This window comes from Monodon monoceros, unplaced genomic scaffold, assembly GCF_005190385.1.
Source record: "Monodon monoceros isolate NGI ecotype Baffin Bay Population unplaced genomic scaffold, NGI_Narwhal_1 Super_Scaffold_13, whole genome shotgun sequence".
Lineage (NCBI taxonomy): Eukaryota > Metazoa > Chordata > Mammalia > Artiodactyla > Monodontidae > Monodon > Monodon monoceros.
The window spans coordinates 540,420-564,041 of NW_021703769.1; the positions used below are offsets into that span (position 1 = coordinate 540,420).

Genomic DNA, 23,622 nt, shown 5'->3' on the forward strand with positions numbered 1-23,622 from the left:
TGGCTAAAAGCCAGGTCTCTTAAGTGTCCTCTGTGCTGCGATGCATCAGTACCTGGTCTGCCCTGAGCCAAGCGCAGAGGATGGAGAGCAGGAGAGCAGTGGGGTGCCTCTGGGTCCCCGGAGTTTACGGTGCCTGCCTGGCCGTGACTGTCATGGAGTCTAGAGGGCCTGGGGCTTGCTGGAGGGCAGAGCCAGCAAAGACAAAATAATGCCTGGGAGGGTCTCCCAGACCAGAGACAGCATTCATCTCCGAGGGCTTTCTTTTGTTTATTTTTGGGTCGTGCTGCAGCATGCGGGCTCTTAGTTCCCCCCCAGGGATCGAACCTATGCCTTCTGCAGTGGAAGTGCAGAGTCTTAACCACTGGGCCGCCAGGGAAGTCCCTCCACGGGCTTTCTGTGCACAGCCCTGAGTTCAGGGCGTGGGACCCACCTCCAGAGGCGTCTGCCCACATTCTGGTTCCTTCCCCGTCCCCCACAGGTGACCACTGGGCTTTCAGGCCTGTCATGGCTCCGAGGTTCTTCCAGGGCTTCCTTTCTCAGTGCTCACTCCATCCTTGCCAGAGCCCGAGGGCCTGGAAGAGCCCTTCTCTTGCATTGCTTCTGTCAGAAGGTAGCGAGGTCCCCGTGCAGACCCTGTGCCCCCCTGTTGCCCTGCAGGCCCGGTGCCCTGGCACCTCCTGTCCGCTGAGCCATGGCCACCCCCGACGTGAGCGTCCACATGGAGGAGGTGGTGGTGGTAACGACGCCCGACACGGCGGCGGATGGCAGCGGCATGGAGGAGGTGAAGACCGTGCTGGTCACCACCAACCTGGCCCCGCACGGGTGAGGATGGGCACCCGGCCTGGGGGCAGGGGGCGCCAGGGGACGCAGAGCCGCCACCTGGCCAGGAGCGAGTAATGCTTCCCCGACTCTTCTCCCGACACCAAGGTCATGGCTTCGTGCCCCTAAGCGCACGGTAACTTCTCCTCTGACAAGAACACAGTAGGGCCAGTTAGGAACTGGGTTTTCCAAGGGAACCTGAGGAGCAACGCCTGTGGGGTCAGCAGCGCGGTGAGCGCATGGCCCTGAGCCTGCCGTGCCGTGACCTCGGGCTGGACTGGAAAGTCGGGCAGAAATGGCAGCAGAGCGCGAGGCTGGCTGTTGTGGGGGTTTTGATGTCTCCTCTCTCCTCCCCTCTGTCCCCAGGAGTGGCCTGACGGAGGGTAACGTGGAGACGGAAAACGCCGCCGCGGCTGCTGCAGCCGCGCTCTCAGCGTCCTCGCAGCTCAAGGAGGCCGTGTTAGGTAGGGAGCCTGCCTTCTCGTGGCAGTGCCCGTAGGCAGCTCTGGAGGGGGCCTTTCCGAGGGGGCGGTCCTCCCATCAGTACGCGACGGTCCTCCCATCAGTAGGCGACAAGTCAGAGGTTCCCGAGGCTCTTCTTCAGAGGTGGCGCCACAGAGGCCCTGGCTCCAGAGTCTCCAGGTGTGGCCGTGGCCGGTGGCTGGAGGGGAGAGCTTGGTCTTGTGGCTCTACTTAGTGTAGCTGTCAGTGAGCGGCGGTGGAGATGAGTTATCACCTTTGGTCTTTTCCTGTTGACTAACACTGAAGGCCTCAGAGCTCTTCCAAATGTTAAGAATAGGTTTTCTCTGGAATTGTGCCAGGTAAAGTTTGTTTCCTTCAGTGGCTCTTTACTTTGGGCTGATGAGAAATGTCCCCGCCCACCTTGGTCCTGTCTCAGTCCCTCCTGAGATTTTAGTTTCTGGTTTCTAGGTTGGTAGTTAATGTTGTGCTTTTGCAGAAAGTGCTTTGGAGAAGTTGTAACTGATTTTCTATGTTGCCCCTTTCCCTGTCGACACACCTGGTGAGAAGTGAAGATGGCTGAAGAGGAGGAGAGCCTGGAGGCCGAGATCATGTACCCCATCACCTGCGGGGACAGCAGAGCCAACCTGATCTGGAGGAAGTTTGTGTGCCCCGGCATCAATGTGAAGTGTGTTCAGGTGAGGGTTCTGATGCAACCAGAGCACAGGCCTGCGTGCCGGGCTGCAGGGAGGGGCCCCCAGTCCCGCAGCTGTGAAGCAAACAAAAGAAGACCCCTACGGCAGGGGGTGTGACCTGTAGGGGGCAGTTCAGAAGGCAGAAATCCCGTGCTTGGGAGAGCAGAGGAGAAGGAAGGAGCCTTCAGGGACAGACAGGATTGTCGCTGGGGCACACGGAGAGCCTCAGGGCAGAGATTCTCTGTTCCTGGAGCAAAGCTGTGGAGAGAGGCTGGGAAGGCAGCTCTGCTGACGTTGGGATCAGCAGTGACTCTGCTGGGCAGGCTGAACAAGAGGGATGCTTTGCAAAGACTCATTAGCAGTCATGAGTAAGATGGAGGGGAGAGGTCTGCTCTTTCTGCAACATGGTAGTTTAGGTACCCAGACTCACCTTGTGCTGAAAACAGCCAAAAATGGCACTTAAGGTATTTTCGTAATGTATCTTCTAGATGCCTCCTTAAGCTGGCAAAAGAGGAGGAAATAGTCATGCCCAGGGCCTGAATAAAGGTGTATTATAGAGGGAGGCCAAGCACCAACCCCGGCTTTTGTCTGAGAGCCTTTGCCTGACACTGGTTTTCTCAGCCTCATGGGGCTGGAGATGAGAAGGTGAAGCCCAGGGCTCCCAACTTGGGTGTGTTGTTAGGGGCAGAGATTGTCCCTGCGATGCTGCTACTTCCAGAGGTCTCTACCCTCAGTGTTGGGGGTTAGAGAGTATGCTAATCACATACTCCCCGTCCCCTCTATCCCCCAGGGCATGGAAAACTCCTGTCTCATGTCTTAGCACTGGGTGGAAGAGAGAACCCTCTTGAGGATTCACATGTGACCTGTATAGTGTGAACACCTTTAGCTAAGAGTTTAGCCGTAGGTTGTTCCTGGCTGGCAGCTCCCCCAGGGATCTGACAAAAGCAAGTGAAAAATCCTTTTTGTTAGAACTCATCTTTATCTCAGGTTTCAAGTAATTTTGACAGACAAAGTTCCAAGAAAAGGAGCAGCTCACAGTAAAGCAAAACAAAACATTGAGCACACAGGAAATAAAGCACCTGAATGAGTGCACACAGAAACCACAGATAGAAGAATCAGACCCACAAATGCTGCAGGTTGGAATTTGGAGACACAGAATATGAAATAATTATGTTTAATTTACTTCAAGAAATAAAAGAGGGCTTCCCTGGTGGCGCAGTGGTTAAGAATCTGCCTGCCAATGCAGGGGACATGGGTTCGAGCCCTGGTCCGGGAAGATCCCACATGCCGCGGAGCAACTAAGCCTGTGTGCTACAACTACTGAGCCTGCGCTCTAGAGCCCGTGAGCCACAACTGCTGAGCCTGCGTGTCACAACTACTGAAGCCCGTGCGCCTAGAGCCCATGCTCCGCAACAGGAGAAGCCACCACAATGAGAAGCCCGTGTACCGCAACGAAAAGTAGCCCCTGCTTGCTGCAACTAGAGAAAGCCCATGCACAGCAATGAAGACCCAATGCAGCCACACACACACACACACACACAAATTAATTAAAAACAACAACAACAGGAAGCTAGAGGGACTCCCCTGGTGGCACAGTGGATACGACTCCAAATGCAGGGGGCCCGGGTTTGATCCCTGGTCAGGGAACTAGATCCTACATGCATGCTGCAACTAAGAGTTCACATGCCACAACTAAGGAGCCCGTGAGCTGCAACTAAGGAGCCCACCTCCTGCAACTAAGACCCAGTGCAACGAAATAACTATTTTTAAAAAAAAAAACAAACAAACTAGAAGTGAAAAACAGAATTAAAATTGAACACTTAAGTGGTTGGATTTTACAGCACATTAGACACAGTTGAAGAGATAATTAGTGAAATGGAAGATAGAAGTGAAGAAGTTATCCAGACAATGATCCCCCAAAATGTCATGAGGGAAAATGGAAGCACAAGAAAGTCTAATGCATCTATCTGAATTCTGAGAGGAGAGAGCGTCTGAGAACTTTTAGAACCAAGGAAAGATAGCAACCCACAGTTCAAGAGACTTAACAGATCCTAAACTGAATGAATAAGAAGAAACCAACCACATTTCAAAATCTATATAGGTGCCAGCGCAGAGGACCTTCCACTGGCTCCTGGGACACGTTAGCATCAAAATAATGAATGATAGTTATGGATTATGATTCAAGTAAAAACAAGAATCTATGGGCCCATATTTATTGCAGTGTATTTCATGTTATTTATTTACATTGACACAAGGGAGAGGTTAAACTCTTACAGCAACTAACAAATGTAGAAGGGGTGCTGGAGCCAGAGTGCCACAAGGGGGTGCTGAAACTAGTCAGGGGAAGCTGGATGAGGGACAGTTGGTCTCCAGGTACCCCCATCATTGAGGTACTGCTTACAGAGGCAAAGCAGGAACGGCAGGGGGAAGCCTGCAGATCACTCCCTAAATGTGATGACGTTTGGGCATCAGTATCGGGACCAGCCTCCATCCCGGCCTCCTGATTGAATGGGCAGGGATTCTGTGGCATTCCTGACAAAAAACCCCACAACCCGACTCTACTCGGGAAAACGTCAGACAGACAAAAACTGAGGGGCACAATTTTTGTCTACAAAAACACTGACCTGCATGCTTCACAGATGTTGAGGTCAGGAAGACACCATCGGGCCGAGGAGCTGCTCTGAGTCAAGGAGGCAAGACGCAGTGGTCAGTGCAGCGCAAAGTCAGGCCATGTCCTGCATCAGAGAAAAGTCACCACAAAGGCCGTTATTGGGACAGTTTGTGAAATTGGAATATTGCCTGTGGATCAGATAATAATACATTAATGGTAGTTTCCTGATGTTGAGAGCTGTGTGTGGTTATGTAGGAACCTTGTTCTCAGGAAATAGGTGTGAAGGACTCAGGGCGGCTACCCCACGAGCGTTTAGAGATGGGCCCTGTGTGGAGAGCGAGCCTGGGGAAGGGGCCGCTGCGGCTCTGTACTGTACCTGCAGTTATTTTGTAAGGTTGAAATCACAGCAGAATTAAAAGTTAGAAGCAAAAGAGGTGTAATAATGAGAGCGGTGGAGCAAGACCCCCTGGCAGCTGAGCTCTAAAGACTCCCAGGGAGCCGGGGGACCGGCGCAGGGCGGGTCTCCTTGTGCCAGGAGAGGAAAGCTGTACACAGTGAAGTCGTCTTCAGAAATTAGGGGAAACAAAAACATTTTCAGGCAAAACTGTGTTTGCCACCAGCAAGTCGTAACTAAAGGTATTCTAAGAAATGATTTCAGGCAGAGGGAAAGTGGTTCCAGAGAGGAGCTTTTAGGTGGCTAGAGGCGTGGAGAGTGGAGGAGGTGGGTGAGTCTAAGGTGATGGGCTCTGCAGTGCTGGTGTGTGTCCTAGGAGGCTCCGCATGCTCTGCGGTGGGGCGGTTGGAGGGCTATGAGTGGGATCAGCTGGCCCACCCTGACAGTGGGCCACACCTGCCCAACCAGCAGAGGAGAGCCTGGTCCCCCAGAGGGAGGTGGGATGGGGGGGCGCACGAGATGCAAGGGAGAGACAGGCCGGCAGGTGGTGCTGCGGTGTCCGGGTGCGGGCAGGGCCAGAGGCCATGGCCAGAGAGGGTGTCACGTGGTGGGGGCAGAGGCCGGGCCCAGTGTGGACCTCCTGGGCTCAGGCAGTGGCCAGCGAGGTCCTCCGACTCTGACTCTGCCTGTCTGCCCAGGCTCAGGCCTGGCTCCCGACCAGCTGGCTGAGGGGATGAGTGGCTTCCTGACTCAGAGAGAAAGAGTGCAGGGCTCAGGCAATTAAGACAGCTGCTTCTGTCAAGAGGGGCTTCCCAGGCTGGTGGCGTTTGCCGTGACCAAGTGCACTGGAGATACAGGCAGACCTCGGAGACGCTGCAGGTTCAGTTCCAGACCGCCTCAGTAAAGCCCATGTCTCAATAAGAAGAGTCACACACACTGTTTGGTTTCTTCACACATATAAAAATTGTGTTTACACTAGACTGTACTCTGTTAATGGTGTCATAGCAGTATGTCTAAAAACGATGTACATACCTTAACTTAAAAGTACTTTATTGCTAAAAAATGCTAGCCATCATCTGAGCTTTCGGAGCGGCAGTAGTAACATCAAAGATCACTGCTCACACATCACCGTAACAACTATAGTAATAACGAAAAAGTTTGAAATATTGCGAGAATTACCAGAAAGTGTCACACAGACCTGAAGCGAGCAACTGCTCTTGAAAAACGGCGCCGATAGCCTTGCTCGAAACAGGGTTGTCACGAACCTCCAATTTGTAGAATATGACTATCTGTGGAGCGCTACAGAGCAAGTGTGGCTGAGTGGAGGTGCTTTTGCTCCAGCGGCATGGTAACCTGGGCCCTACCTGACACAGACTGCAGGGCGCCCGAGAGGCAGCCGCCCGGGAAGGGGACGCCTGGGACGGCCGGCACCCTGGCTGGGGTCCAGCTGTGCGTCCAGGCCACAGTTGGAGCTTTCGTTTCTGCCTCTGCTGAGATCAGTGACTTATCCATCCCCAGCCTGCTTGTTTTCTTTCTTTTTTTTTTTTTTTTAATCTGTGCGCGGGCTTTCTCTAGTTGCAGAAGGCGGGGGCTACTCTTCATTGAGGTGTGTGGGCTTCTCACTGCGGCGGCTTTTCTTGTTGCTGAGCACGGGCTCTAGAGGCACGGGCTTCAGTAGTTGTGGTATGTGGGCTCAGTAGTTGTGGCACGTGAGCTCAGTAGTTGTGGCTCGCAGGCTCTAGAGCGCAGGCTCAGTAGTTGTTGTGCACTGACTTAGTTGCTCCATGGCACGTGGAATCTTCCTGGACCAGGGCTCGAACCCGCATCCCCTGCACTGGCAGGCGGATCCTTAACCTCTGTGCCACCAGGGAAGTCCTTTGTTTTCTGAGTAAATGCAGTTTTATGTTGGTTCTTTGGTTCCAGTAATTTCTTGTTTAATAAGACTGAATAGGATACTTTACCTTCTCAGGCCACTGTTGGGGGAAACTAGCAGACCTGTGAGGAGTGGGGGCAGTTCCCTGACTTTGAAGTGGACATATGCTCCTGGGCCGTGAAGGGTGCCATTAGGGGTGGGCCAGACCGGCTGAAGGGACATTCACAGCTGACCCTGTGCACTGTGTCTCCTGTTACTTGGTGTGATATATGTGTACATTATTTGTGGAATAAGTTATGCGTAAGGAGGTTTGCCAGTTGCTGTCTGAAGGGAGGGAGAGAGCTCTGTGCCTTTCTGAGTGGTGTGGGGTCCTTGGGTCCCAGGCGTTGGGTGTGTGGTTGGGGGGAAGCGCCAAGCACTTAGCTCCCTCCCCGCTGGGGGTCAGTGTCTGACTACCCGCTGGGGCAGGGGGAGGCCAGCTCCCCACTCCAGCCCCTGTGCACAAGGGTCAGGCTCGTCTCACATGGTGGTTCTTTCCTGAATCCTGAATGTCAGGTTGAGAGCCGGCCCACGGCTCCACCACATCTGCCCTGCCGTCCACCCCCTTTCCCAGGCCAGCTCTGGGGGGACGGTGGTGTCAGGCAGGAGAGAAGGGCGGTGGGGAGGCCCTGTCCTGATTTTGCTCTGCTCTTCCCTCCACAGTACGATGAGCATGTCATCAGCCCCAAGGAGTTTGTGCACCTGGCCGGCAAGTCCACCCTGAAGGACTGGAAGCGAGCCATCCGCATGAACGGCATCATGCTCAGGTCGGTGGGGCGCGGGGGCGGGGGACCGGCTGGAGGGACTGGGCAGGGGTGGGCCGGTGACCCTATGTCGGGGAGCACTGTGGCCACTGCTTTTTCCTTGGGTTTTGCGTTTTGAAGATGAGGGACATTTTCTACGTGAGGATTGTGGACAGTGTCCCGGGGCTGGGCCGCCCACACCCCTGCCAGCGCGTGACCCTGTCAGACTTGCAGGGCTTTCTGTCTTGCTTTTTTTTTTTTTTTTTTTTTTTTTAATTTATTTATTGTTTTTGGCTGCATTGGGTCTTTGTTGCTGCATGCGGGCTTACTCTTCGTTGCGGTGTGCGTGCTTCTCACTGTGGTGGCGTCTCTCGTTGTGGAGCACGGGCTCTAGGAGTGGTGCGGGCTTCAGTAGTTGTGGAGCGTGGGCTCAGTAGTTGTGCAGCGTCGGTTCAGTAGTTGTGGCGCGTGGGCTCAATAGCTGTGCCTCGTGGGCTCTAGAGCTCAGGCTCAGTAGTTGTGGCGCACAGGCTTCAGTAGCTGTGGCTCGCGGGCTCTAGACCGCAGGCTCAGTAGTTGTGGCGCACAGGCTTAGTTGCTCTGCGGCATGTGGGATCTTCCCGGACCAGGGCTCAAACCCGTGTCCCCTGCATTGGCAGGCGGATTCCCAACCACTGCACCCCCAGGGAAGCCCTTTCTGTCTTGGTTTGATCGCCACCAGTCCCTGACTGAGGCACCTGTGACTGTGTCACCAGGAAGGCACTGGCCGTGAAGCTGTCTGCACGTCAGGACAGTGGCCAGGGCAGCCTTCTTCCTCCTGAGGCAGCGCCTACCCCCGTGTGTCTCCCTCCATCACCCCAGACTCGGGTCCCTGTTGAGAGCCTGCGCTTCTTTAAGCTGCTGTGTGTTGGTCTGTCCAGTTGTCCAGACATTGTCCTTTCTGGATGACCAGTCTGCCAGCAAGGGTCCTGTCCGGACTGTCTTTGTTCACTGGCAGCATTGGTCTCCTCCAAGCTGCACTGTTCCTGTGACCTTGTGACAGTCGTGGCGTTGACGCTTTCAGGGTGTCTTGGCCTAGAGCCCCAACTTTCCTGTTTTTAGAGTCAGTCCTGCTGGCCTGTGCCCCATCGGCTTCCCTTGTTGGTGGCGGGGTCTTGGTGTGGCGTCCACTCACCTTTCTCCCTGTACACTTCGTCTTCCCTTTGAAATTAAGTAGGAATTGGTGGGAAGCTTCAGGCTGGCTCTTCGCTACTTCACACCGACATCAGGTTCTGGAGTGTCCTGCTCAGGCTCTCCCGTGGGGCCCTCTGCGGTGCCCGTTCCACCAGCCGCCCTGGTGGGTGTGGCCTGTCACGGGTGGCCTTCGGAGCTCCTCCCTTCCACCTGCGAAACGGGAAGGGTGATGCCGCTTCCAAGAAGGCTGAGGACAGACTAGGCTTTTGCATTTATACCCCCAGGAGCGTTAATGCCTGATTTCCGTGTTCTAACATTTCCTGCTTTGGTGGTAACGGCTCGCCCCTCCGAATTGGCCCCTGCTGCGAGCCTGTCCAGAGACAGCCATGGTTTTTCATGGTGTCCAGAGGGGCGGGATCTGGTTGCTTTGCTGCTGAAGGGGCCCCTCTCCCTCCTGTGTTTATTCCCGGGGGAAGCGGCTTCTTGCTGTCCTTAGGCATGTCTGCTGCCCTGGGTGCCTGCAGCCCATGGGAGCCCTGTCACTCTCCCTGGGGAGCCCCTTCCTTCCCCCGGAGCAGCTTTGCACCCTCCCATCAACCCAGCTCTTTCCTCTCTCAGCCCCACCTGCCGCCGGGCGTGAGTATCTTGGTGGTGCGGCTGTGACTGTTTCATTGGAAGAGCACCGCCGGGAGGTGCCATCTGCTGCACTCCCTGGAGCCAGCGCGTTCACGCTGCCCCAAGGCCGAGGTGGGCGGCAGCCCCAGAGCCGTCCGATCCTTTCGCGGGTCGAGGCAGGCCAGTTGAGATGCACCGAACTGAAGCCCAGGACCTCTGGGAGAGGCCAGAGAGGAGGGCCTGGGGGGCGTCCCAGCAGGCAGGGTACATGTGGTGCCTTCCTGGTAAAACTGAGGCTGGGAGGTGATACAGCGAGAATCCAGAGGCGCTGGTGCTGTTGGTGCTTCTGGAGGGTCTCGATTTTTGGGCCACGCACCAGGCGGGTGTGCCGCCGTCAGCACCTCTTTTGGCCCTGAGTCGTCCCCCCCCACCCCGGGGCTGGTGGGCAGCAGAGCATCTCGGAGAGGCCCAGCCCCTCAGTGCTGACCGGCATCTCTGGACAGCCACCTCCCTCGGAGCACCAGCCACTGTGGTCGCCCTTCCTGTGGACAGAGCCACACGCAGGCGTCCCCACGCCACCTGAGAGAGCTGTGCTGGGGTGTTGGAGAGGCCTGCCCGGGAGCCCCGGTGGAGCCTGCCTCCGCAGACACACCACTCTGGGCCCACCCCGGGGCAGGCCTTCCGTGGCTGACACCCCGCCCTCCTCTGCACAGAAAGATCATGGACTCCGGGGAGCTGGACTTCTACCAGCATGACAGGGTCTGCTCCAACACCTGCCGCAGCACCAAGATCGACCTCTCGGGGGCCCGTGCATCCCTGGGCAGCCCCACGCCTGCCGAGTACATCCCGCTCACGCCTGCCACGGCCGACGGTACGTGCTGGGCTATCTCTGCTGCCGGCCACAAGTGGGGCCTCCCCGTCCACTCAGCTGTCCCTTCCAGGCCCCAGGGGTCAGCAGCCACCTCCTTCCTCACCGAGGAAGTCTAGCTGAATTGCTGTTCCATCCACAGGGAAGACTGAAGTACTTCCTCTTTTTAAGCCGTTTTTATTATAAGATACAATGATTCACGTGTAGAGAAAAGTATGAAGAATAACAGAGCAAACGTCCAGTGCCCACCCCCAGCTTTGACCAGTTCAGGGAACGCCCCACACGCCTGGTCTGCCATCTGTCCTTGCCCTGGGGCCGCTCCCCATGGCACTTGGTTCCGGCTCGTGCACTTCCCTGCAACTTGAGATTTGTTGATGTGTTTATGATGTTCTGCGTTGGCATCTGTTGCTCTAACTGGTAGAAGGACTAAACATTTCCTGGAATTCTTTCCAGATTTTTGAATACAGAGATTCTTTTTAAAACAAGTTAGCATGAAATCCGGTCCCAAGTTCCCTGTTCATGTTGCCCATTGATAACTTGGTGGCGCTACCTTTCCTGTGATGGGAATTGCATTGTCCCTAAGTTGTTGCTCCACAGGTCAGTCTGGGCCTGCTGCCGTGTGGCCAGGGACTGTCCTTATGGCTGACCAGACGGTGGTTGGTCGAGGGGCCTTGTCCTGTACTTAGGAGGATGGAGAGGGAGGCTCGGGGGCAAAGTGAGGTCCTGGGGTTCACCCCAAATGAGTCCCTGCCCCTACCTGCACGGGCTGGCAGCTGGCCCAGTTTGGGAGTCCCTCCCAGGAGCTCTAGGAACACGCAGGCTGCCGGCAGTCAGGGCTGGCCCTGGGACTGCACTACACAGTGTGGGAGGGGCTGGGTCACGGTAAGGCCCCCGCCCCCGCCCCCAGGAGACACAGGGAGACAGCACTCCTGGTGGGCCGGTGGCTTCCGTGGGAACAGGGCCTCCTCCGGGTCACTGGGTCCAGACTCTCTGTTCTGCCTTGTAAAAGGCGGCCGCGGTGACAGATCTCCAGGAAGGCTCTGGGCGCTGACGCTCCAGTCAGAGCGCCGTGTCCGGTAAAGGCCACATGGGGTTTGGGATTTAGCTCTTAGAAGCCTGTTGTCCCTGGGTGGCTTGGATGGTGTGTCGCTTTGCTTAAACTCACCTCCACGGCGGTGTCTTCAGCCAGAGTCCTCAGGACACCTGAGTTGCCTCTCTGCATCAGCCCAGACTAGAAGGAGCTATTTCAGGCATCGAACACCCCCAGCGCGACGTCTTTGTCAGATGTGAAAGAGGCTGGCTTCAGGTCAGAGAGCTTACCCAGAGGTTAGGCTTCCAGGCTTGTTTCTAAGCCCCAAATGGCCAAATCCAAACTGTGTCCATGACTCTGCAGACACTGGAGTCAGAGGTGAACCAGCTTGGGTGGCTTGCATCTCTAAGTGCCACTTCTGATTTACAAAAATGGAAACATGGTAGCTGCTGAGATGGACGCTTAGTGTCAGTGAGACAGAGACCCCAAGAGCAGGCCAGGCAGAAAGGCTGGCCTGTGGCCCCTGGCCAGCAGGCTGTAGAAGCTTGTGACCGTGACGAGGACAGCAGAATGTTGAGGACACGTGGACAGGTTTGAGGAGGCATGTTCCAGCTCCTTCTTTTTACATGTTTAACAGTGAATTTAGAACGCAGGGCACGTGTATGCTCTGTTGTGCTCGTGCACCTCAGTCAATTTTGTGAAAATGTGGGTGGGGGCGGCGAGTCAGAGCTGGGGTGGGTGGTGGGTGGGACGCTGGCCTGTCGCAGGCGAAGCTCACCGGGCTCATCTTGGTTGCAGTGAACGGGGCTCCTGCCACTATCACCATCGAGACTTGTGAGGACCCTGGGGACTGGACCACAGCCGTCGGAGGTGCGGGCTGGGCTTCTCACGGTGGGGGCGGGGCCTTCCTGGGCTTCTCACGGCAGGGGCGGGGCCTTCCTGGGCTTCTCATCGCGGGGGCGGGGCCTTCCCGGGGCTTGTCAAGGTGGGGAGGCGGGGCCTTCCTGGGCTTCTCACGGCAGGGGCGGGGCCTTCCTGAGCGGCTCACGGCGGGGGCGGGGCCTTCCCGTGGCTTTTCACCGAGGGGGTGCGTTGGGGCGGGGCTCCGATCTGCGGCTGGTTTCGCCTTTGCGGACCGCCGGGCGCCCTCTTGCAGGAAGTGCAGGGCCCACCCACTGGACTTGCGCGTATGGTTGTGGGGGACACTATTGCCCCTCAGAGCCGTGTCTTCCTGGCAGTTCTTTGCTCCTCCGTGTGGTTGGAACCGGCGGTGGGGCTGCCTGTGCAGGACTCCCCATCTCTGGGCCGCTCCTTCTCTCACAGATGACACGTTTGCCTTCTGGCGAGGGCTGAAGGATGCAGGCCTGCTGGACGAGGTCATACAGGAGTTCCACCAGGAGCTGGTGGAGACCATGAAGGGTCTGCAGCAGCGGGTCCAGGACCCTCCCCTGCAGCTCCAAGGTGAGCGGTCTTGCCCTGCCCTGGTCTGTGGGCCCGGAGGCCTCTTCTGCTCGTGGTGGTGGCGGTGGTGGGCAGCTTCAGGATGCCCGTGGGTGCAGCCTGCTCCTTCTGGCTCCGAGCTGAGCCCAGCAGCGTTGGCGGGGGTGGGCAGTTAGCCTGTTCCCACCAGGTCCCCCCTTGCCACTGGGACGAAGCTGAGCCCGGGAATCAGGAACCTGCTGGGCCCAGTCCCTCATCTCACCGGGGGGCGTGGAGTGCCCCAGACCCTGCTGTGGGCCGGTGCGTTCTCACCGTGTGCTCGCCCTGCCCTTGTAGACGCCGTCCTCCTCAACAACATCGTGCAGAACTTCGGCATGCTGGACCTCGTGAAGAAGGTGCTGGCCAGCCACAAGTGCCAGATGGACCGCTCGCGGGAGCAATACGCCCGCGACCTGGCAGGTACGCTGGCCTTGCGCGGGGTCGGTGACCCCGAGATGACCCCAGCCAGGCTTCCGGTGAATTCACCCTTGGCCCCGCGGTTCGCCTGTGAGGTGGCACCTTCCTGGGGGGGGTGCCTGCGGCCACGCGTGAGACAGGCTGCTTACGCTGTGCCCTCCTTATCTTATACGTCACCAAGGCAGCTTTCCTGCGAGCGCTAGGATGATTGGAAACAGTACAGGGAACAGGGGAGGCCTGTCCCCACGTCGGGCGGAACGCAGTACAGAGAACAGGGGAGGCCTGTCCCCACGTCGGGCGGAGCAAGGTAGCTGCTCAGGATGACTCTTTTGCTTCCTCAGAGCGGTGGGTCCCCATCAGAGCAGGCCCCACACAGAGTGTCACTGCAAGGGCCGTGGGGGACAGGACAGAGCATCACCGTGAGGACGTGAGGGTCAGGCCCCAAGTCAGCGCAGGCCCCGGCCAGGGCAGGCTGTGGGTGCCCGCTGTGCCCCGCGGTCACGCCCTGTCGCTGTCGCCGCAGCCCTGGAGCAGCAGTGTGACGAGCACCGCCGTCGGGCCAAGGAGCTCAAGCACAAGTCGCAGCACCTCAGCAACGTGCTCATGACGCTGACGCCCGTCTCCCTGCCCCCCCCCCCGTGAAGCGGCCCCGGCTCGCAAGGGCCACGTCTGGGCCGGCCGCCATCGCCTCGCAGGTGCTCGCCCAGTCCGCCCAGATCGCCCTGACCCCCGGTGTGCCCGTCTCCCAGCTCACCAGCGTGCCGCTGGGCAAAGTGGTATCCACCCTGCCCTCCCCCATGCTGGGCAAGCCCATGCCCCAGGCTGCTCCGGCAAGCTCCCCCGCTTCACCGCTGCTTGGGGGCTACACGGTGCTGGCCTCCTCGGGCACCACCTTCCCCAGCACGGTGGAGATCCACCCGGACGCGTCCAGCCTCACGGTCCTGAGCACAGCCGCCATGCAGGACGGCAGCACTGTGGTCAAGGTGGTGAGCCCGCTGCAGCTGCTCACCCTGCCCGGCCTGGGCCCCACCCTGCAGAACGTGGCCCAGGTGTCGCCCGGGGGCAGCACCATTGTGACGGTGCCCACGGGGGCTGTTGAGAGCGCCATGGCCGCCCCGGGACCCGAGGAGCACACGGCCACCATCGAGGTGGCCGCCATGGCGGAGGGCCATGAGCACAAGTAGCCGTTGGCGGAGGGCGAGGCCCCTCGTGAGCACAGGGCTGGCCGCCTCTCCTCAGGCCGTGGCTGGCTGGGAGCACAGCGCTGGCGCCTGGCGGGCCACGCGGGGCTGCTGAACCAAAGAGAGGAAACGCCAAAACAGACGGAGAGGAGAGGGACGTGGCAGCAGCCTGAGACGGGTCCCCGGGTTCTGAGCCTCCTCCCCTGTTTTCTGGGAAATATATTTTTCCATCTGTTGCTTATTAATACTGTTTACATGTGGGGCCTTGGTCAGGAGCCAGGTCGGGGAGGCCAAGGGGGCCCAGGTGCAGCTGGCAGCAGAAACAGGGCGGAGAGCGGGGCCTCGGCCCACCGGCTGGGCTAGGCCGTTACTAACACATGTCTTGGGAACTGTCCCCAAGTGTGGAAACCCATGGATCCTATGGATTTGGTTTCTTCCCACAGTTTTCTGTAGGTTTAGTGTGGCCAGCACCCTGTTCTCCCATCTCTGGAACAGGCATCAGTGGTGCTGCAGGTGTGCAGGTGGCTCAGGTGGAGCTGCAGGGCACCCAGGGGTCGGGGTGCAGACCCCGGGGCACCTGCCTGGCCAGAGGGGCCGAGGGGCCTGAGCAGCACAGGCCGGGGGGGGGCACCCCGCCCCCACTCCTGCCTGGCAGATGCTCAGGGGCTCAGGGGCCGTTGCACACGCTCTGGGGGTATTTTTAAGTGAACTTCTTAGTAGGCTTCTAGGAAGAGTCAGGTTTATAGTGTTTTCAACCTAAACGACGCTGAGTGCCTAGGCTTCCCGATCTGTTCTGGGTTCCAGAGTGTTTTGTACACAGGGACTGTCGGGAAGGCCCCAGGGGAGCGAGATGGTGGGTGTCCCCCGTGGCTTTGGCCTGAGGAGGGCGCGTGGAAAGAACAAGCAGGGGCTCTGGAGGGTTCACTCCCAGTTAGGACGCGCCTCAGGTCAGGGCTCGTGATCCCCAGTGTTCAGCGTGCTAGTGGGGCCCCCTCCTGGAGGCAGGCGTTCGGGGCCAGTGCTGGGTGAGGTGGGGGCACCCAGATGCTCGCGGGAAGGATGTCCGTGGGCCAGTCGGCCCTCTGCCCTTCTGGTTGTGGACTCAGGAGGAAGACCAGGGAGGGGCCTTCCTGCAGGCCTTGAGCCACTGCAGCAGTGGGTCCCCACGGGCACCCTGGGCCTCCTGTCTGTCACCTGTGGAGACCCAGAGAGAAGCCACTGCCCGCCTCGCACTTTGAAGGGAACTGGGCTCCGTCCATCCATCCATCCGTCCTTCCGTCTGTCAGGTGGCCCGGACCCCACCTCAGCGCCCTCGCCCCGCATCAAGCACCGAGGCTGTTTTGTTTCTGTCAGGTCTGGTTGGCCGTTGTCTCGGGCCTGCTGGTTTCAGCGCGGTGTCACTTCCCTGTTTGCTACACGCTCCTCTTCCAGGCGCGTCTCTGATACACGTGTGGTGGGAGCCCGTGGACTAGGCGCCCAGCCCGTCCCGAGTCTGGCTCAGACCATATCAGAACGCGTTGCGAGTGGAGCCGGGCGTCTTGTGCTTGGAGCCTCTCCGGTCAGACCTGCCACCTCTCGGAAGCCGCCCCGCCCGCAGGCCACGTGGCACCGGGAGGAAAGTTGGTTTCAGAGCCACACGGACGGAAGCCACCGACAGCTGCTCCTGCGGACACCGGCGCCTGGCGGGCCCTGAACCCGGGGTGTGGGGAGGGGCCCACTGTCCTCCAGGAAACCTCAGCCCGCTGTGGGGTCGGGCCATCTCGCTGTCGCCACCCGCCACTTCCCCCTTCCACCCACTGGGCGCGTGCAGGCTGTCCCGGCTCGGGCGTCTGGGAAGGTAGAACCGGATCTGTGGGGCTCGGAGGCAGCCTGGGGAAGGGAGGCATCTGAGTTCTACTTTGTATGTTGTTTTGCAAGTATCTGCTTGGTACTTTGATTTAAAATAAAAACGTTTTTCATAACGTGTGTGTGTCTGGTGATGAAAGGCTGTGAGTGGGTGGGTGACATGGGGACGTGCCCCCTGGGGGCGGCGCCTGCCCGCTCCCCAGCCTGCTCTGGAGAGGGTGGTCCGGGGGCCCACGGCCCTTCTGCTGCCCTGAGGTCGAGCGGCTGCCCTTGGATCTCCCCCGTGTGCAGTGGACTTGCCTGGAGTCGCCATGACCAGCAGACCACGGCCAGTGGGCTGTGCTCTGCGTTCTCACACGTGAGGGTGGTCGGGCTTAACTGCTCACAGGCAGCGGTGAGGCCTCTGGGTCCTGGAATCAAACGTGGGCTGCCGCACTGATGGGCCGCCGCACTGATGGGCCACGGCCTGATGGCCCCTCCACGTGGTAGAGGTTGAGCCACTTGTCCGGAGCAGGTGTAGGACCGGTGTGGGAACGGGGCTCCCTGGACGTCCGGGTCGGAGGCTCCTGCCAGTGCCCAGGGCTGGGGTCTTCCTGCCCATCGTCCCCAGCACCCATTCTCCGCCCCAGGGTCATCGCCCACAAGCCCCGACAGAGAATGGGCAGGGGGCTCGCCTCGGGGCGGTGCCGACGCTGGGGAGGCCTGTGGGGGGAGGGGGCTGGCGGGGGCATCCTTCATGACCGGTTTGGGGGACACGTTGTCTCTCTCTGGTTGGTCCTGATCAGAAGCTGCAGTTGCTGACTGAGCTGACCACCTAGGCTGGTCCTTGCAGAGGCTGTGGGTCCCTCTGTGTCTTCGGTCTCTTGCATCTCCACGCAGCCCTTTCTAGGGGTCACGTGACCACCATCCCCCATCCCCACTCCTCAGGAGGAAAGCCCCTGGCCACGCCGCAGGGTCCTCCTCGCCCGTGTCTGTGGCCGAGGTGTTTGGGGAGGCTCTGCAGCCCAGGCAGGCGGCCGCCCACCTCCGCCCACTCCCACTGGCTGCTCCTGTGTTCTCAGCTGTGGGGCCTGCCCAGGACCCCACTGACTCCTCTGAGCCTGGCTCCTGTGGCCTGAGAACCACGCAAGGGGGCATGTCGGGAGTGGAAGGTGTCCAGGGCCGTGAACAGGGCATAGCCACTCCAGGGGCAGAGCGCACTGAGGGGCCCTGGGCAGTGTCAGCGCCTGGGCAGGCAGGAGAGACCACGTGTGGAGAGTGGGCAGTGGGAGGGAGGGGGCAGGCCCGAGGCCGGAGCGGAGCAGTCACCGTGGCTCAGAGTGATGGAGGGGCTGTGTCTTGGAGGTGAGGTCTCAGGAGGCTGGCCTGAGCAGCTGGGTGGATGGCGGTGCCCCCAGAACTATGTCCTGAGCCATCAGATCTGGGGTGCCCACAGATGCCTCAGGGACGGTGGGCCCCGGTGAGCCAGCATGGGCGGGGGCGGGGCGGGAATGCAGCCGAGAGCTTGTTAACCCCTGGTTCTTGCAAGAGAGGGTGTGCACGGAAGCACCCCAAAACTCAGAAGGGTGGCTTTCCAGCAGGGGCCGTTGCACCCAGCGCCCGGACCCGGGAGTGAGGACCTCGCCTCACGGCCCTTGATGCTTCCTTCTCTGCGTCCCAAACTGATAGTGGACCCGGCGTCTCCCTCATCCTCGGCCTGCGTGCACTGGTTCCTGCAGCCTTGGGCCAGATGGAACCCCGGCAGGGAGAGCAGCGCCGGTGGAGAGCAGGGTCCGGAAAGGGTGGGGACTTGAAGGCGGGGCAGCCTCCTGGTGGGGGCACCTCGGGTCAACTTTTCTCCTCCAGTGATTTGCAGATCACCCTCAAAAACCGGTTCTTTGATCACTGAAAGCATACTGAAGAGAGTCACGGGTGCGGGTGTAGCCTCTTAGCACAGCCAGGGGGCGGACAGAAGGACCTGTCCCCTCCCAGGGGCTGGGGCACGAGGGCACTGCCCACCTCAAGCGAATTCCTGCCCAGTGTGGCTGAGCACTCCTTGTGGGCAGAGTGGCACAGGAACCCGAGGGGGCAGGGGCCATCTGTTTGCAGCAGGGCTCACCAGACGGGCCCCGGGGGCGGGGCCAGATGCCAGATGTCCTCAAGAGGGACCCCGCCCTCTCCCACGTGGTCCCCATCTCCCCGTGTCCCTCCAGCCCCCACACAGCCCTGCCTGAGGTCCTCCGTCTCAGGGGGCACCAGCACCCATATGTGATGACATGTGTCCGCCAGCAGGTGCCCATACCACATCGATTCTTGTAAACGGCCACGTGTGCTTGAAAACAAAACGTGTATTTTCTCTTGGCTGAGTGGGTTTTGCGTCTGTTGGATCAGATTCTTAACTGTGCTGTTTGGCATTTCCTTACTTGTGTATGTTTTTTGTTCAGCTTGATCCATCGGTTTCTGAGCGAGATGACTCACAGTCTCCCTCTTGGTTGGTGCGTTGGTTTGACATCCCTTAAATAAAATACTTTAAAATTTATTATGTATTTATTTATTATTCTTATTTATTTATTTATCTATTTTAGGTTCCCAGCAAAGTTGGGTGGAAAATAGAGATTTCCCATCCCCCATCCCCCTCCAGCTGGCGCAGCTTCCTCAACAACCCACAACAGTGGGATATGTGTTAAAGCCAGTGAGCCTACGTGGATACGTCATCATCACCCAGAGTCCGAAATTACATCAGGGCCCACACTTGGTGTACGTTCTGCGGGTTTGGACAAATGTATGATGACGTGTATACACCTTTACAGTATCATACAGAGTAGCTTAACTGCCCTAAACGTCCTGCTCTGCCTGTTCATCCCTCCCTCCCCCCAGCCCCTGGCAACCCCTGATCTTTCTGCTGTCTCCATAGTTTTGTCTTTTCCAGAGTGTCATAGAGTTGGAATCATACAGTCTGTAGCCTTTTCAGATTGGCTTCTTTCACTAGTTAAATGCATTTCAGGTTCCTCCACATCTTTTCACGGCTTGATAGCTCATTTCAATTAGTGCTGAATAATATTCCACTGTCTGAATGGACCACAGTTTATTTATCCGCCACCTGCTGAAGGGCATCCTGGTTGTTTCTGAGTTTGGGCAGCTATGAATACAGCTGCTGTAGACATCTGTGTGCCAGTTTCTGTGTGGACGTGAGTTTTCAACTCCTTTGGGTAAATAACGTGGAGCATGATTGCTGAATCCCATGGTAAGAGTATATTTAGTTTTGTCACCCAAGTGACACCACCTAAGTGACTGCACCATTGTGCGTTCCCACCAGCAGCGAACGGGAGTTCCTGCTGCTCCACATGCTCACCAGCGTCTGGTGGTGTTAGCGCTCTGGATTTGGGCCATTCCAATAGGTGTGTCGTGGTGTCTCATTGCTTAAATTTGCACTTCCCTGATGACATATGATGGGGACATCTTCTCGTGTGCTTATTTGCCATCTGTATATCTTCTTTGGCAAGGAGGTCTGTTAAGGTCTTTTGCCCAGTTTTTTTTTGTTTTTTGTTGTTGTTGTTTTTTTTCAGTACGCGGGCCTCTCACTGTCGTGGCCTCTCCCGTTGCGGAGCACAGGCTCCGGACGCGCAGGCTCAGCGGCCATGGCTCACGGGCCCAGCCGCTCCGCGGCATGTGGGATCTTCCCGGACCGGGGCACGAACCCACATCCCCTGCATCGGCAGGCGGACTCTCAACCACTGCGCCACCAGGGAAGCCCGAGGTCTGCATTTTTGAGGCTGTGTCCCCCGCAGTGCATCGTGCCTGGGGCTCATGAAGTCAGGCCGTCCTGTCTCTGGGGACACTGATGGCTTTCCCTTTGTAATTAGTAGGTAGCTTGGGGAGATAACTTGAGACCACACGGACGTCCTGCTTCACTTACCACTATGATGGCTGCATACACTGTCCTTTCCTAGACCTCTGCACTTATTCCTGAGCAGAGTTTTGAGAGGACGGCGGCGCCCCTCGCAGGGAGGGCGTGGATGAGGACGCAGCGGGGAGACTGCTTAGGATTGTAGACTTGGACGCAGGCATCTGGTTCTGGATCAGCTTGCTGATGGGTGTAGGGAGGGAGGAGGGGTCCAGGATGCCGTGTGTGACGCCTGCTTGGCGAGGAGGGTAAGGGGCTGAAGAGGCCGAGGACTTGGCCCCCAGTACTCTGTTGAATAGAAACGGTGAGTGTGGGCTTCCCTGGTGACGCAGCGGTTAAGAATCCGCCTGCCAACGCAGGGGACACGGGTTCGAGCCCTGGTCCGGGAAGATCCCACATGCCGCGGAGCAATTAAGCCTGTGCGCCACAACTACTGAGCCTGCGCTCTAGAGCCCGCGAGCCACAACTGCTGAGCCTGTGTGCTGCAACTACCGAAGCCCACGTGCCTAGAGCCCATGCTCTGCAACAAGAGAAGCCACCGCAATGAGACGCCCGCGCACCGCAACGAGGAGTAGCCCCTGCTCACCACAACTAGAGAAAGCCTGTGCGCAGCAACGAAGACCCAACACAGCCAAAAGTAAATGAATAAATGAATGAATGAATAAATAAATAAATAAATAAATAAAAGAAACGGCGAGTGTGGGCATCCCTCTCTTGTTCCTGATCTTGAAAGGAAAGGCTTTTCACTTTTCACCATCGAATTAAGTGTGGGTTTGTCACATGCGGCCTTTGTTATGTTGTGGTATAGCCCTTCCATAAGCCCAGCATTTTAAATGTGCTGTTGGATTCAGTTTGCTAATACTTTGCTGAGAATTTGTGCATCTATGTTCGTCAGGGGTATTATCAGTCTGTAATTGTCTTTTCCTGTGGCGTCCTCATCTGGCTTCGGTATCAGGATAATGCTGAATTCGGGAGTGTTGTCTCTCCTTCAGTTTCCTAGTTCTCGTCCTTGTAATAATTTTCCTGCCTATTCTTGTTTGTTTATGTTGTGCTTTTCCAAATGAACTTTAAAATCAGCTTATCAGGGGCTTCCCTGGTGGTCCTGTGGGTAAGACTCCGGGCTCCCAGTGCAGGGGGCCCGGGTTCGATCCCTGGTCAGGGAACTGGATCCCGCATGCACGCCGCAACTAAGACCCAGAGCAGCCAAATAAATAAATAAACGCTAAAAAGATAAAAATAAAAAAATAAAATAAAATCAGCGTATCTGCCCTCTAATTCGTCTGAGCATTTTTACTGGAACTGCATTAAACTCTTAGGTCCATTTAGGAAGGATTGACAGCAGCAGTCATGTTGCATCACTTTATCCATCCCGGTGTCAGAGGCGTTCTATTGTGGCTCTCGGGAACTTGCAGCTCTCTTGCATATTTGCTGTTAGGCTCATCCACGGGTCTTCTGTTTCTGCTGTTATGTTTGGAATGTTTTCCTGTAGCTGGATGTTTTGTATACGTTGAGGCTCCTGACATGACAATTCATGGCACTCAGCCAACTTCCTGACTTAACGGGAATCTTCCATTGCCGCCCCTCCCAACAGGACGCCCACATGGGTGGACGTGGATGGGCTTTCTGTGGGAGGGTGGGTGTTGGTATATCAGTCATCTGTTGCTGTGCAAGACAGCACCCCAAAAGGTGGTGGCTTAAAACAGTCATAACCACTTCGTCTCACTGCCTATTACCGCACGGTGGGAGTGGTTAACTGGTGGCACAGTCTGGGGGTCTCTGTGGTGGAGCTGGGAGATGCGTCTGACTCCGGCGTCTCCCAGGAGAGCCAGGAGGAGCACGGGGTCCCTGACACGTCCCCGTATCTGCTGGTTGCACGGCCGGCCCTCCCCTTGTCCAGGCAGCTCTACAATCTAGGAGGTGAGGCTGGATGAGGTCACGGCAAGTAATGGTGGGTGATGCCTGGCACAGGCCAGACATCTTTGGTGGATTTTAGGGGGGTAGATATAACCTCAGAGTCTCCCCGGGTTAGAGGGCAGGTCCCCTCCCACCCAGGCTGGCTGGTGCCGTTGAGGAAAGGGCCCCTTCCTGGGTGGGGGCCGCCCACCAGCTCTGCTGGGAGCACCTTTCCACATGCTCTGTTTTTCTGGGTTTCTCTCCCCGCAAACCTGCAGCCCTTTTAGCAAACTGCCCAGGATCACACTCTCCCTGCCCTCCGGCGACCCCCGCGGGGCCTGACTGGAATTCTGCACAGAGACCCAGGGGCTCTCCCACCGTGGACCAGCGGAGGGATCGCGGGGCGACCCCAGGGGCGGAGAGACCGCTGTGGTCTGGGGGCGGCCCTGGTACTGGGGGAGGGGGCGGTGGAGTGGGGGGCATGAGGTAATTTCCACACTCAGACGTTTGAGTCACCCGGGGGCACAATCGCTCAGGGGAGAGTCAGCAATCTCTGGACTCTGGTCCTGAACTGGCTCCAGCCACCCCTGTTTATGGGCATCAACCCGGGCTGGGGTCGCACCGCTGGTCCCCTGCTGGAGGTGGGCTCAAGTTTTCACTTTGGAGCGGTGGGTTCTCTGACTCAGGGCTGACGCTCCATTTCCTTTTAAAACATCACCTTTGTGTCGCCGTCAGTTCCCTTGCCCGTGGGAGAGGCAGAGTGTGTCCGAGCCCCTGCCCGGTGTGCACGGCCCCTCGGTCCTCTTGTCCCAGATTTCTCATTGCAGGTGAACAGCGCAGAGAACCAGCTGAGCCTCAGATACCACCCCACAGAGCCAGGCCAGCATCAGAGACGGCATTGCCAGGGTCGCAAAGCCGCCGAGGAGCTATCTCTAGCTGGCCTGCGTGCCCAGGTGGACCTGTGTCTGGGCTGCTTCCGCTGCACCCAGTGGCTTGATGGAAAAGACTTAGCTCCTGAGCAGGCTGGAGCACAGCTGCTGCAAGATATCCTGCTGGCCCGCCTGAAGCCAGCCGCCAGGAGCAGGGTGTGGTGTGAGGCAGACCGCCTGCCCACGATCCCGCGGCTCACGCGGCCAGGTCTGCCGCTCCTGCAGCCGGGGCTCGGCTGCCGGCGCCACCACAACCAGCACCCCTTTGCCAGGAGCCCCGAGGAGGCGCTGGTCTGGACCTTTGACTGTGAGCACTGCGGCAGCCGTCTGAGGCTGAAGACCCGGGTGCGGGGCAGCGGGGCCCGGGGTGAGCTGCGCGCCTGGCTGAGGCCATCCACGCGGAGATGGGGGTCGCTTCCTCCAGCTCTGCTCTACATGCTTCCAGCGCCGTCTGCCACGCCTCAGCCCCGTGGGCTCCCGGGGCTGCTGCCCCAGGCACGGAGCCTGCCCCTCTCTCCCTTCCCTCGTGAGCACCAGGGCCGCCGGAAGCCGCAAGGTGTGGAGGTGTGGCCACGTCTCCCGCACGGCCAGCCGCTGGCCTTCCGCAAGTCTGTGGGGAGAGGGTGGCCGTGCGGGCAGGGGGCGTCCTGATGCGGGGGCAACCACCGCGCCGTGG

At 58.3% G+C, this 23,622-nt stretch overlaps 2 protein-coding genes across 2 annotated transcripts; both read left to right on the forward strand.

Annotated features, from left to right (window-relative positions):
* Positions 1–361: 361 nt before the first annotated feature.
* GMEB2 (glucocorticoid modulatory element binding protein 2) lies at positions 362–16,341 on the forward strand. The gene is given in 10 exon segments (XM_029221460.1): positions 362–822; positions 1,186–1,283; positions 1,849–1,976; positions 7,554–7,657; positions 10,135–10,292; positions 12,118–12,189; positions 12,643–12,780; positions 13,096–13,218; positions 13,739–13,842; positions 13,845–16,341. Coding segments are annotated over 10 exon segments (1,611 nt in total). The 5' UTR covers positions 362–691; the 3' UTR covers positions 14,400–16,341.
* A 6,269-nt stretch (positions 16,342–22,610) lies between these two features.
* On the forward strand, positions 22,611–23,597 carry LOC114893886 (helicase with zinc finger domain 2-like). Its single transcript, XM_029219785.1, has 2 exons — positions 22,611–22,658; positions 22,845–23,597. The coding sequence occupies exons 1-2, from the start codon at positions 22,611–22,613 to the stop codon at positions 23,595–23,597; spliced, it is 801 nt and encodes a 266-aa protein (XP_029075618.1).
* The last annotated feature ends 25 nt before the right edge of the window (positions 23,598–23,622 follow it).

Coding starts and splice junctions, on each gene's coding strand:
- LOC114893886 (XM_029219785.1), top strand. CDS start 22,611: ATGGGCATCAACCCGGGCTGGGGTCGCACCGCTGGTCCCCTGCTGGAG. Junction 22,659..22,844: donor CCGCTGGTCCCCTGCTGGAG/GTGGGCTCAAGT, acceptor TTCTCATTGCAG/GTGAACAGCGCAGAGAACCA.